The sequence below is a fragment of the Mytilus californianus genome, unplaced genomic scaffold (genome assembly GCF_021869535.1).
Source record: "Mytilus californianus isolate M0D057914Y unplaced genomic scaffold, xbMytCali1.0.p SCAF_2, whole genome shotgun sequence".
Taxonomy (NCBI): domain Eukaryota; kingdom Metazoa; phylum Mollusca; class Bivalvia; order Mytilida; family Mytilidae; genus Mytilus; species Mytilus californianus.
In genome coordinates, this window is record NW_026262668.1 from 57,648,093 (window position 1) to 57,662,036 (window position 13,944).

General features: G+C 31.7%; 1 protein-coding gene across 2 annotated transcripts; it reads left to right on the forward strand.

Moving 5' to 3' along the window:
- Positions 1-203: 203 nt before the first annotated feature.
- Positions 204-11,768, forward strand: LOC127730112 (uncharacterized). 2 transcript variants are annotated; one of them, XM_052238242.1, is made up of 4 exons: positions 268-2,597; positions 3,080-3,217; positions 4,691-6,898; positions 11,015-11,768. In XM_052238242.1, exons 3-4 carry the CDS (start codon positions 5,968-5,970, stop codon positions 11,338-11,340), a joined length of 1,257 nt encoding a protein of 418 aa, XP_052094202.1. In that variant the 5' UTR covers positions 268-2,597; positions 3,080-3,217; positions 4,691-5,967; the 3' UTR covers positions 11,341-11,768. The 2 variants fall into 2 exon arrangements, with proteins under 2 accessions (XP_052094200.1, XP_052094202.1); XM_052238240.1 differs by lacking the exons at positions 3,080-3,217; positions 11,015-11,768 and having other exon boundaries at positions 204-2,597; positions 4,691-6,534.
- Positions 11,769-13,944: the final 2,176 nt, after the last annotated feature.

Sequence of the window (13,944 nt, forward strand, 5' to 3'; positions counted from 1 at the left end):
TCAAGTGATTTTATTGACACTAGTTTTTGCCATTAAATGCGATTTAAAAGAGAGATTATTGTATTTTAAAGAATACACACTGTCAATATTCGACTAAACGAGTAAATATAATAGTTTAAATATTCATTGAACCGGTTCTAGTACAAAACTTAAATCACTGTATTTATTATGTGATTACTTACAATAACTGTTAGGATAGTCGTGATTTATACCGGTCAATTCGTTCTTAAATTTTCATACTCGTTATGATAAGGATTTGCAGCAATAGTTTAGCAATGCAACTGTTCTCGTTATTATTACTTTGCATCTTCATGGAAAGAGCTGTAGTTTTAGGCTCAAATAATATCTACAAGGATTTATTTCAAAATTATACCAAGGAATTACTTCCAACATGGGATGTACCCACACCTCTCAAACTTAACATCAATGCTGCACTAATATCAGTAGTGTCGTTTGTAGAACTTGAAGAAAAAATTATAACGACAATGAGTTTATCATTAAACTGGACGGATCCTAGATTAGCATGGAATCCAAGTTTATATAATAATGTTTATTTGTTAACGTTACCGCCACATAATGTCTGGCTCCCGTATCTCTACCTTTCTAATAGTCTGAACGATGTCAAACCCATTGGACAAGAAGCAAACTTCTATGCGATTGTAGCAGCCACGGGAGCGGTTTACTGGAGCCCAGGTGGAGTGTTTGAGGCACAGTGTGCGCCTGATGTATCCAACTTTCCTTTCGATACACAGTTCTGCTTGTTTTCTTTCATTATGTGGGGTATTCCACCTGGAGAAGTGGAATATATTATTAATTCTAATGTTCCAGATCTGACTTACTATTATGCCAATTCTGATTGGACTCTTATTGATACACAACAGTCTGTATTGAGGGGAAACTATTCGTCATCGTTTTTTGTTGGACTTTACATTAAACGTAAACCAGTTTACTACGTTGTAACCGTAATATTACCCACACTATTGTTTTGTCTAATGAATCCACTTATATTCTGTCTCCCTGTGGAATCAGGAGAACGAATTTCTTTAGGAATGACAATTCTACTGGCTTACGCTATATTTCTTACCATAGTATCGGCTTCAATCCCAGCAAAATCGGACCCTTTGTGCATCATTCTTCTAGTTCTTGTGTTAATAATGATGATTAGTGGTGTAATTGTTATTTTGACTATAGTGAGTTCATACTACTACTATATGGAAGATATAAGCCATGCGAATACATGTTTAAGGCGTTTAACATTGCGATTAAAGCGACATCAGGTAGAGAAGAACAATTTGGAGGGAAATAAAAATTCAAATTTCAATTCTTTGTCAGGAAAAGACTTGTCTAAAACACTTGACGTTATATTTTGCGTCATCTCTTTTGTTTTATTTATTGGAATATTGTCTGCATATTTTCTATATGTATTGATAGTATAGTATTGTATCATTATCAATTCTGTTCTGTAGACACATGTTCATAGTTCTGTATAAACTGTAAGGTATGTGAATTGCATTTATATTTTATAAGCACCCATATAACTTTAAGGAGCTATGTTTTACCTTAAAACTTATGTAGCCAGAAAAAAATAGACTAGACAAAGAAGTACAGTCAGTATTACCTGCTACTTTTGTCTTTTATATATAATAGTCTAAGATATCACTTATTTATTCTAAAAAGCTCTAAAGGTGGGTTAAGGAGGAGGGGTTAATAATGATATATAACTGTTGGGTCTTACTTTTCGGTGAGCCCATTTAGAGCCCCTTTTTTTAAGTCACAGATCCGCCACTGGGCTTGATTGGGGTTAATTTTATATAACATGTTTTGTTTTTTCGTGCATTTGTATAGCGTGAGGGTACCCAAATTGCTCCTATTTTGACAGTTTTTTCACCTACGTTTTTTAATGATCCAGACAAAAGTTTCCATTCCGTGTTTATTTTGTAGACGTATCCTTATCTTCTATATAGTTACACTAATTCAATTTTAAATCCATATTGAATCATAGAAATATGGGTTTGACCGACCTCCAAACGATCCATGATTCTGTAATGATGAGTACCTAAATTGCATCCATGCTTAAATTCACATTCTTAAAAATCGAATAACAGATGTTTTGTTTTATTTCTTCAAATATTTAAACAATTTGTCATAAGTCAATGCTTACTTTATTTATTTTTTAAGAAACGGATGCTTGAAACATATTTGATTTGCTCATTTTTAAAAGATGACTTTTTGTGAACGTCGCATGGCGACGTGTACGTAGATTTTACTTTTTCCAGTGAATGCTTCATCTATTGATATGTACTATGAATGTTTTGTGTATATTTAAATATATTTACCTATGTTGAAAGACGTGTATAATGTTAAATCATGAAAATACAAATTGTTTAGCAACAAAGAAAACTTGTAAGATTTCCGCAGCTGATTTTTTGAATAGGTGCAATTTTGGGTACTCGGTGCAATTTGGGTACTGTGACGTTAGCTTTTAATATTCTGTGTGATATTCTGTATATTCTGTATATTATGCTGAATATGGAATATTATGGTGTCATTTCTGGTTGGATTTGAATCAACTTGTTACAACTTGAAGCAATATTATCGTAAGTTTATTTGGTTATTATGATATTGTTGAAAAGATTCATTTTTTTTCGAGGATATAAATACACGCATACATATATATATATATATTTAAATTACCATATTATAAATTTCAACAAATTAAACTCTGTAAAATGTATTCCTTAGATTTTTTATAAATGAGGCTGATGTTTTGTGTTCAACATATCTGATCTATTAATATCTCCTCCTTTTATTTAAACCGATATTATTGATTCAAAATGTGCAGTAAAACCCCTTTCTGAACCCCTTTTAAAAAGGCAAAGTCGTAACTCTGCCAGTCCCAATAATACTACTGAAAATTAAAAAAAAATTAAGCAGTAAGATAAAGTTCATGCACTTTGAGTTTTAATTTTATGAACATTCAAATGAACCTTAACAATCGCCATTTTTCTGTAAAACCGGTGAGAAAAAGTAAAGCTATCACAGTTTGTGTAAAGATAGTCTGTGTTGTTGACTATTTCAGTAAGTGTATTTTTCTGTGTTAGATGAGTAAATCATGCGGTTACGGAAACACCAATTGGCATACATTAATCAGAATAAACAGCTTGGATTACACGCATATCGTATCGATCGGGTTTTGAAGAAGAAGAAGACGATACAGGTCGGTTGTATGGTGTGTCATAATAATATCATGACACAACATCATATTACGATGTTATTGTGGTAAAATCACTAGACCTTGATCATATTTCAAAATGTGTGTACTTCATTTTTGAAATTCTAAGTTCTTAAAAAAAATAAGGGGGGGATCCACCCGTAGTCATAAATCAATACATTTAAGGGGACGTAACTATACAAGTTACAATGTTAAATAAAAAAAGAATGTTATTGATGACATTTTAAAAAAATTCTTAATTGATCTTTGTAAAGCCGCGTACAGTATCACTTGGGATTTTACATAGGTGACAAACATTTGCTTGGATAGACACAAATTTACTATGCTGATAATAAATACGAGAACCGATACAACTGCATAGATACATATATTAGGATAGATATAAGAAGATGTGATATGAGTGCAAATGAGACAACACTCCATCCAAGTCACAATTTATAAAAGTAAACCATTATAGGTCAAAGTACGGTCTTCAACACGGAGCATTAGCTCACACCGCACAGCAAGCTATAAAGGGCCCCAAAAATTACTAGTGTAAAACCATTCAAACGAAAAAACCAACGGTCTAATCTATATAAAAAACGAGAAACGAGAAACACTCATGAACCACATCAACAAACGACAACTACTGAACATCAGATTCCTGACTTAGGACAGGTGCAAACAATTTAGGTTTGGAAGTAACGTTGGTTATACCTTTTTCTAATATTATTACAAAAGGGATATCACATCCTTATCTTAAATTAATTAATTGCGATCTATGTTAACTTATCGATCCTTTAAATAAACTTATAATTAGTGAAATTTAATATAGTTTTGGGTGTAATACGTCTTCCGATTGGCTGAAGGTTTTTGTCTATCAGCTCATAAACAAATTGTTGTCATGTGACCATGACGTCATCAATATTTTTTCATAATTTACTCCTTAAAAAATGGAATTTGGAATTGAGTTATAAGGAATGACTGTAATATTTTTAGTCATTTCGAAATGACCTCAAAAATTTGGTTCACACTTTGAAATAACGCGCTACGCGGATTATTTAGTGTGAACCACAATTTTTATTTCTTCATAGACAGAAAAATATTACAGTTATTCCTTACCAGAATTAATAATAAGTGTAATAACAAAATGTGTCATCAACATGACAGAAGTTGGCAGAATTTCGTCAATGCCAAATTTGCCCACATTAACGAACAGACACAAAGACATCAAAGTATACGTTCATAATAAATGGCAAAATACGAACCGAAATATAAATAGAAAGTTAACAATTCCACTTTTTTGCACAGAAAATAATAAAATCTGATCACAACATGTTTCTCGTAATCCGTCTTTATTATCATTTTAAAGAATCTAAGAAGATTCATCTTCTTATAGTTTAAAAAAATATATCTTAGCTTGTGTGCTAGTTTTACTCTCGTCAATTCAATGAACATGGATTTTATAACAATATTTAGGTTTGTTAACAGAACAAGAAAAAATGGAATCTGTTTCGAAGGAATTTCAGGATTTTAATACAAAGTTGGAGTTAAATCCGGGTTTAATACGCTTAAATCTGAACATAATGAACGCTCTTGACATGCACGTGATTCAAGACGCAAAGCAAAATATTGAAAAACTTTTAATTAAAGAACATCCTATTGTCGAAAACGTTCAGAAAAATATTATTGCTATACTCAAGACTAAAATACCAAGAGAACGACGAGAAGCCAGATTTGATCTTGAAGATATAAGAAAGAAGTCCCCAGACAATCTAAACGTACTAGCCGATTTGGAGTGTATTTATACAGAGCTAGATCGAAGTAAGGATGCAGAGGCCTGCAAACATAAATATCAAGAAATTCTTTCAGGTACCTCCAAGAATGACATACGTTGCAAGCAAATATGTTTGCTTGAACAAGGATATGCAATTATGATAGAGCGAACACTGATCAACCAAAGTACAGTGGAATTAAGGATAACTGATTTACACAAAATTCTTAGCACTGAACTTGAAAGAAGTCAGGGAAGGAGAAAAGATTGTTTTGAAAGAGGACTTCATCACCAAATCCAAGTCTTACGTAATGTCCGAATTGCGAATGAAGACGAGACCGAGGACGGAGATCTAGTACGAAAAGGATCTAGTCTTCAAAAATTCAAATTAGCTGAGGCATTAGATGCATCTTTTCCTGACATTATATGGAATTACTACTATGCTAAAGCATTAAACCAGTATTACGATTCTTTGGAAACTATACGTAAAGATCATGGGAAAGATGCAATAAATAAATTAAACAGAAATATACATGAATCGGGACAGGCTGCAAAATTTGAAGATGACTTTACAAAAGAAATGAAAAAAGTTACATTAAAAGCAATTGAAAACTTTTGGATGATATCTCAAACTCAAAGTCCCATAGTCAGAACATTTGTTGCAAGGTCTTATTCCTACATCGGACACATACTGATCAAACGTGGTGATATGGTTCGGTCTTCCGGAAACGCGTTTAACTTAAATACAAATAAAAGCTTTAAACGTTATACAGATAATCCGGTTAAGGCTGCAGAAATGGCTTATAGGCTTAAAAACAATGATGTAACTGTTTTAACTAGATATGGAAGGACTTTATGGAATGAATCAATGGATATTGATGACAATAGAGAAAAGTTGAGATTACTTGACATGGCAAATGATATTCTTACACGTTCAATTGATACGGAAGACACTGGAAATAGGTTTGCCCTCTCAACTTGAATGCATGTTAGGAAAGACATATCCGACATCCTAGGTAAAAGTAACACTAAAAGAGATTCCGTTTTAGCAGAAAAATATCTGTTGGATGCGAAACAAGATGGAGAAACAATTTTCAAATCACAAAATACACAAAAAGATATGAATGTCTTGGCAGAAATTTGTCAGAAACTTGCAAAGTTTCCGTGCACTTATAAGTATGGGCGAAAATGTGTACACACTGAAGGTCTCTTACATCAAGCTTTAGACTATCTGTTATACGCGTCTTATTTAGGAGATCGACCTGATTTTCACTTTGCTACCAGAAAGGCATCATGTCTCTTCGATCTCGGTGAATACGCTCATGCCATTGAATGGGAGTATAAAGCTTGGCTGCTTTCATCACCTTCAACCCAGATGTCGTTTTACTTACTATGTATTTATATGGTGACAATGTTCGAAGATGATTTGCAGATACCCTTTGATCAACTCGTAAAAGAATTTTTGTACGCTCTTATATATGGTAAAAGAAAATACCAGGATATCGATTGGAGCATCAAAAAGCTGTATAAGAAAAACAAAAAAGGACTTTTGATATTGATAAAAGCAATTATTGCGGAAACGAAGACTACACTTCGAACGACAGAAAAAGAGATTCTGAGTGAATGCATACAAATTTGGACAAGTATTGCATATACAGAAGATTTAGAAGAGTATTCAAAATTAGAAACCATTTTGAAAGATGTGATACCACGACAAGTAAATGAGTATGTACTCTCAGAAACGTTTCATCAGACATCTTTGAAACCTCTAGCTGAGGGTAGAAAAGCATGCTCCAGAAAATTTGAGTTTGACTTTTTCGTATCACACAGTCATAAAGATGAAGACTGGGTGACAAACATTCTACTCAGACATCTAGAGAGCCAGTTTGATGAGCAAGATGTAGCGTTTAAAGGTAATTTACAATAAACTTAAAACCCCTGAACCTCATCTGGACACATCACGCAATTTCAATAATTGAAGTATTTTATTTCAAAGAAAAAGACACTTTTGATTTTTTTCTTCCTCATTAATATACAAGCCAAAACGAACTGAGTTATTTCATGTAACGAACTTATCCGTTTATTATTGAGGTAAAACAAATATTCTGGTGAATATAAATTAATTAAAAATTATATGTAAATTAATAAAAAGGATATATTGAAGTTGGTACCAAACACCTTGACTTAAATTGATTCGGCTTGTTTAATTTTCATAAAATTTTGACAAAATATCTACTTTGACCCTTTGACAAAAAAATAAAAATTTCAAAAAAAATTGAACCACACACTTCATTAGAAAAATTTCATTGTATATATAGCAGTTTGACAAACACTAATTTTATCAGAGTTATCTCCCTGTAGTGTTATGTACCACCTTAAGAACATTTGTTATTACAAATACAGTCACGGAGTTTTAGACTTGTATTAGAACAGAGAGGAGACGTATGATATATCAGTTATGTAGTATGGCCTGATAATTGTTTTATCCGCTCAGACTCAACAGGAGAACGACTTCTGCGAGAGCTATCACTGGAACTTTACATGTCGAGAGAAACTACATGTTAACTGTTGACAATGCATTTGGTGGTATATGGCATTGCCGGAGTTGTGCATAAGCAGGCCGAAATCGACTGACAAATTACAATTAATAATAAAATAAAACATATATTTTTAATTATTTCTTTAATAACAAAAACAATAGATATATAAATAAAACTTTTTCTTATGTAAAATATTAGTAATTTTTAATTTTAGGTTAACTTGTTAAAGCATGTTTTACCTTAAAACTTAATCATCTAAATGACATGACTGACTTATGAATTTTAAATTTAAGCCTAATTTCTTAGTCAAAAAACGGAAACTAAGACCCCTTCACACATGGACATTTAGCTCGATTTAACAAGATCGGTTCATTTTAGATCGATTTTAGACCAATATGAACGCTTTGAATCGATCTTGAATCGGTCTAAACTAAAACTACAAAAGACGTAGTTTAGTTTGGATCGATCTTAGTGAACCGATCTAACTTTAAATGTAAACACAGAGATCGATCTAAACTAATACGATTGAATCAAAAATAATGTGTGCGCATGTATGGCGACAAAATTACAATTGCAATTTATTACAAAATGGATGACCAACATAAAAGGGCTGAAAATGATCGAAAACTTTACGAACAGAAGTATCAAAATTTGAACTTGTAATTAAAGTGAACCAATAAATTTTTAAAGAGTGTGTATCAACACATTAATTTGATTAAACATTTCTATTTATACACAGTGTTTACAATTTCACGAGTAATGAGGTCAGATCGATTGCATGTTTACTTGTAATGTGAACGCAGTGGTTCCGATTAGACCGATAGAGATCGTTAATTTAGGATTAAAGATAACGCTAACTGGTTTTATTTAGATCGATTTAAAATAAAGCTAGTGTAAATGGGGTCTTATATAGTAGATTGATGTTATGGTAACGTAACGGTATTGGTCATCGTAAAATTGGAAATGACTTAATATGGTAACGGTAAGAAAGTAGGGTCAAAATATTGTATAAAATGTTCTTAATATGATAGATGTCACTTTGATAATCATCAAACTTTCGATTTCTTAATAATTTCTAAGTTTTTCAACGAAAAATTTATCATCTTTGGCCTTCATTGTTTGTGCTTTGAGCGTCCCTGATGGAGGTATATCAAGAAAAGTGCTTCGGACGATTTAATTTATACAGTGCTATTTTCATTATTAGAAAATTATTTCATAAATACTGAGCTAATGATACTCTCAAGGACTAACATAACAGTCAACTAGATAATGACAGCAACGCCTGTATATGCATGAGTTTATATCTCATAGTTGATACGATATACTAGAACTTGCATTTCCTATCATGATTTCTTTGATAGAGGGTTGCTGCCTACAAGCAAGCTGTTAAACCAATGGGTTCAAAGAAGTGAAGTTGAAGTCATTCCCATCGAAAATTTTAAGGACGTCTTCACGAATGGGTTAACCTTTATGGACTATATGTTTCACAGATGACGACGGATATGTTCCAACAATAATCCCGTCTTCTTTATCTTTCTGTTTTAAAGATGACGACGGATATGTTCCAACCATAATCCCGTCGTCATTTTCCTTGTTTGTGACATCACAGAATAAGACTTAGCATCGATTTTGTACTTACATGCATAACACAACGGGTGCCACATGTAGAGCAAAATCTACTAACCGGCTTTCGGGGCACCTGAGATCGTTTTTTGGCTGGGTTCGTGTAATTCAGTCTTTATTTTTCTATGTTGTGTTTTGTATGCTGTTGTTTGCCGTTTTGGTTGTTTTTCGTTTTTTACCATGACGTTGTCAGTTTGTCATTGATTTATGTGTTGGACTGTTCCTTTGGTATCTTCTGCTTCTCTCTTTCTAGCACATTATAAATTTGGTGCGTGTAAATTTGCTTTTCGGGATTTAACTTCATCATGAATGCTAAACATGAGCTTTTCTTTATTATTTTTCATTAGTTACAATTCAAATTCATACATGTACAACTTATAACAATTCAGAAATGAAGAAATGAAAAATCTTGACTTTCATATCTTTATTCTCGTAAAGCCAATGAATAGCATTGGTACAGAGATAACAACAGCAACAGCTATTTACAATATATACAAAACAAGGGAGAGTGGTTACAAAAGTCACTTGCCAGGAGGACAAAAAAAGCCTTAATGTTTTTTTTTTATAAATGAACAAAGCTTCTTCGGGACTGACCATAAGTTGGGATAATTAAACTGTATTATGACGTGTTATAAAAGATGAGGATTTTACGTTCTTTTTCGAAAAAAATGCATACAAATATAAACATAGTGATATTCGTCTCCAATTTGTCGATTGTTACATTGGCGGCAAAAAGTTTCTCTTTTATTACGTTTTGCTACCTCCCTATTTCAATCATCGACAATTTGTTGTTAAACTTTCGAAATCGACAGAGATCAATAGCATCTCTGAAGTTCAGTATATTTATATAATCCTTGAGTTCCTGATTTTTCTTTTAGAATTGTAGCTAATACCTTTTGACGAATTTTGGATGAGCGAATTTCAATTCTGAAGAAACTGGTCTGATAATTTTTGCTTTATAACAGGTTTAAATCAAGTTTTTATAAATGAAATTTTGTGTTTCCCATATATATGCGAAACCATTTAAAAATATTTTTGTACAACCATAATCCATTTAGACTGCATGTTATGATGAGCGTGCATATGGCAAAAAACTTAATATAATAAAAAGAATACTTTGCGTCCTTACCGGATATCAAATTTGCCCAAAATAATACTGCTCGAAGTTTTATATCCAGGTTGATCGGATGGGGAGTTCCCTGTACACCATATAATTTGGTGTTGAGGTTTTCAGATTTAAAATTAATTTACAGAATTTTATATTAATCTTTTCTTATATCTCATAAATACTAAAAAAAACATAATTTCTTCGCACCCATATAACAGAATGGGATCAAAAAGATCAAGCTGACATTTTACAGAAAGCTGCTACATACTTCCTATTTTCAGGACTTCGTACATGGCTTTCAAGGCGTTATCGGATGAATATTTCTAGTCACATTAAAACTACATGTTTTAAGATTTTACCTATTATAGTTTGTATAAAACGACGAAACCACTATTTAAGTCCTGTTCGTTTTCAAAGTGAATGTATGTAATTCCTTTGATAAAACTTTTTATTTACTAGTAAGTGGAGAAACTAAGCATCAACGAATTAAAATTTAGTTATTAATCTATGGATAGGAAAGTTAACACAAGACAAGTTAGAATTTTGAATTGAATTAATAAAAACAAGTTTTGGTAATAAATTAAGATCTTCATGGATATTAGAAATAAATTTCGAAACTCAAAATAGTTAAAATGTACAGTATGTGTCTTAACATATGCGCTCAAAGTCTCAGCATGATTGAAAACCGACATTAAGAAACTCTACTAATATCTATAGTCATATTATTTACATGATGTAATTTTTTCATTTCATTACAGGTTGCATTGCCGACAGAGATTTTATACCAGGTATTTCTATACTGGATAATATCATTGGTGCTATCAAAAGAAGTAACAAAGTCATCCTTATTCTAACGGATCACTTCGTGTCCAGTAGTTGGTGTCAGTACGAGGCAGATCGAGCCGTATTTAAATCATTAAATCTAGATTCAAAAGACATTAATTGTGTAATACCAATTGTTTTAGAAGATTGTTCCATACCTGAGAAAATCAACCATCTAAACTTCATAGATATGACAATAAAAAGGGATTTCGTACAGGAAATGATGAGGTTAAAGAAGGTTTTGTTGTCTGCGGACATATGAAACTCCTAAACAAACAAGTTTATGCCCGATAACTCATGATTTGAACTTATTATAATGAAAATTCAATGAAATAACCAATGTTTGTTTATAAAACTTATTTTAAACCCTTAAATTTCTCTTTCTTTTATTTGCTTGTGCTTTGTTTAAATTCGTTTGTCTAATCTAATTGTGCAATGATTGAAAACATCACTTTTAATTAATATAGTGACTGTGTAGAATTGAGTCATTTCTCTGAGTTGCATTTGTTGTTTAAATTGTTTTTTTAAACACGTTTTGTCATGTCGGGGCATTTTATAGCTGACTATACGGTATGGGTTTTGCTCATTGTTGAAGTACGTACGGTGACCTATAGTAGCTTGAAACCATGTTAGTTGTCTCATTGGCAATTGTACACTAACGTTTTAAAAAATAAAATATTATTTTCTTTACGTTTTTATTTTTTTTTCAAATCAGATATTAATTTGCGTCAGTTTGCTTATAGAATATATATATCTGTAGTAAATTGAACATTAATTTTGATAATTATATAAAAATGTCTAAATATGGCAACTGTTTTGAACTTTTTTCCATTGACAATTTAATTTAGGGTTGCACAAATGATGAAACTTTTAACGATTACGTCCTAAATCAATGGAAATGATATATCAATGACTGAATTTTTTTATAAAAAACATCACAATCTACTTAATAAGTCGCGAGAAGAATTGACCATACTTCGTGATATAAAACTCCCTGTACCCCTAAACCAAATTTTTCATCGAAAACCAGCACAGAAATATGTTATATTTTCAAACAGTCCAAGTAAAACTATTATTCATTTTTATGCGATTATTCGATACAGATTTTATCTCGTCGCAGTATATCCCATTTGTGCAACCGCAATCAATCAACCAACCTTGCACTTATTCAATACTACAATAGAAAAACAAAGGATATGGGGTATCCTTCCATGACACAAACCCCTATTTAACTCTTTCATTGAATTTTTCAAAATAACTCATTATTTGAACTTATTATAATGGAAATTCAATAAAATACCAGTATTTTGCTTTAGAAAAAAAATTGATTGTTTTAAACACTTTAATTTCTTCCAAATGGTTATTTTCTTAGGCTTAGTATTAAAAATAGTAGGTCTTATCTAAATGCGCAATGAATAAAAACATCACAATCTACTTAATATAGTGACGGTATACAATACAGTTATTTCTCTGAGTTGAATATGAACTTTTCCTCAGACTATTATTCCTTTTTATTCGATTATTCCGATTATTTCGCAGTATATCACATTTGTGCAACCGCTTTCGATCAACCTTGCACTTGTTCAAGGTAGCAATACACAGTTAGGAGTGTGGTTTCGCATTTTGGCCCCTGGGGATTTTTCAAATATGAAAGTTTTTGTGCAATAAAATTCATTTTTAGACAGCTGAGTACTAATTTAGCCTTCAAAGGTGGTTTATAAGAACATCAAGAGTATTTTTTACATGTTTTATGGACTATTTTCTGTTTTGACTGCATGTCCGTATTTTTATAGCTAGACCGGCCGTAGGTCCAGAAATAATGTAATGTTTACAAACATTTTTCTTCTACACGAAGTTTTTAACGCAATTTTACCAAAAAAATGAGACGAAAGACATATGATTTTTATTTGATTTCCTGATAGATATATGTAAACAGTTTCAGAAAAGATATCACTCCAAGTGATTGAAATTCTACTTCTGGCCAAATTTTTTGGAAATATGTGACATCTTTACCCTCCTTTTTGCATTATTCTATAGAAAATAAATGCAGATTGTTGCCATGGATACACCAAATAGAAATTATATTTTACCATTTTAACTACTGGATATCAAATCTATGGAAGATACTGATTACAAACATATATACATGTACGACACAAACAGTAAACTTAATTTCTAAGAAAGCAAGGAAAAGGGGATGGTAAAATTTATGAGAGTAAATTTAAAAAAAAATTTCTAACTGTGTATTGCTACCCAATACTATCCATATTTAACTGTCATTGAAATTTTCTGGATAAAACCTGTTTTGTTTCCTCCAGAATTAGTTGTTGTGTACAAGTTGATACCCACTATAAAAACTTTTCAATACTATTTTTAAATTCATATTGATTCATTTGCCTTGAGGTTATAAATTGAACTCCTGTTAACTGGTCTTTCACATGGTCATTAACAAAAGTAAAAGTTAAGGTGTTAAAAAAATGGCTAGTATTGTTGATCAACAGGATAAATTCTATCAAGAAGTTCAGCAATTTGCTGAGAATAACACATCTAAGCACAACCATCTATATACTAGGGACAAATTGAATGAGTTAATTTCTAAAGTTAAAAATGCAAAAGAGGCATTGAAGAAAAGTGACCAAGACAGACATTTGCTAAAGAAATATGATGTTATTGAAGTTGCACATATTGAAAAGCTCATCAAAAAAGGAGGAAATAGTAAGTTTTGTTTTGTTTTATATGACAAATATAGAAGAGGGTCTGAAATCGAATGTAAACAAAAATCTATCCCAAATCCTGGAATTTTGATTGATTGATTGATTGTTGGTTGCTTAACTTCCAGTGGCAAATATGTCATGCATGTTCATGA

Coding starts and splice junctions, on each gene's coding strand:
- LOC127730112 (XM_052238240.1), top strand. CDS start 2,540: ATGGTGTCATTTCTGGTTGGATTTGAATCAACTTGTTACAACTTGAAG. Junction 2,598..4,690: donor CAACTTGAAGCAATATTATC/GTAAGTTTATTT, acceptor AACAATATTTAG/GTTTGTTAACAGAACAAGAA.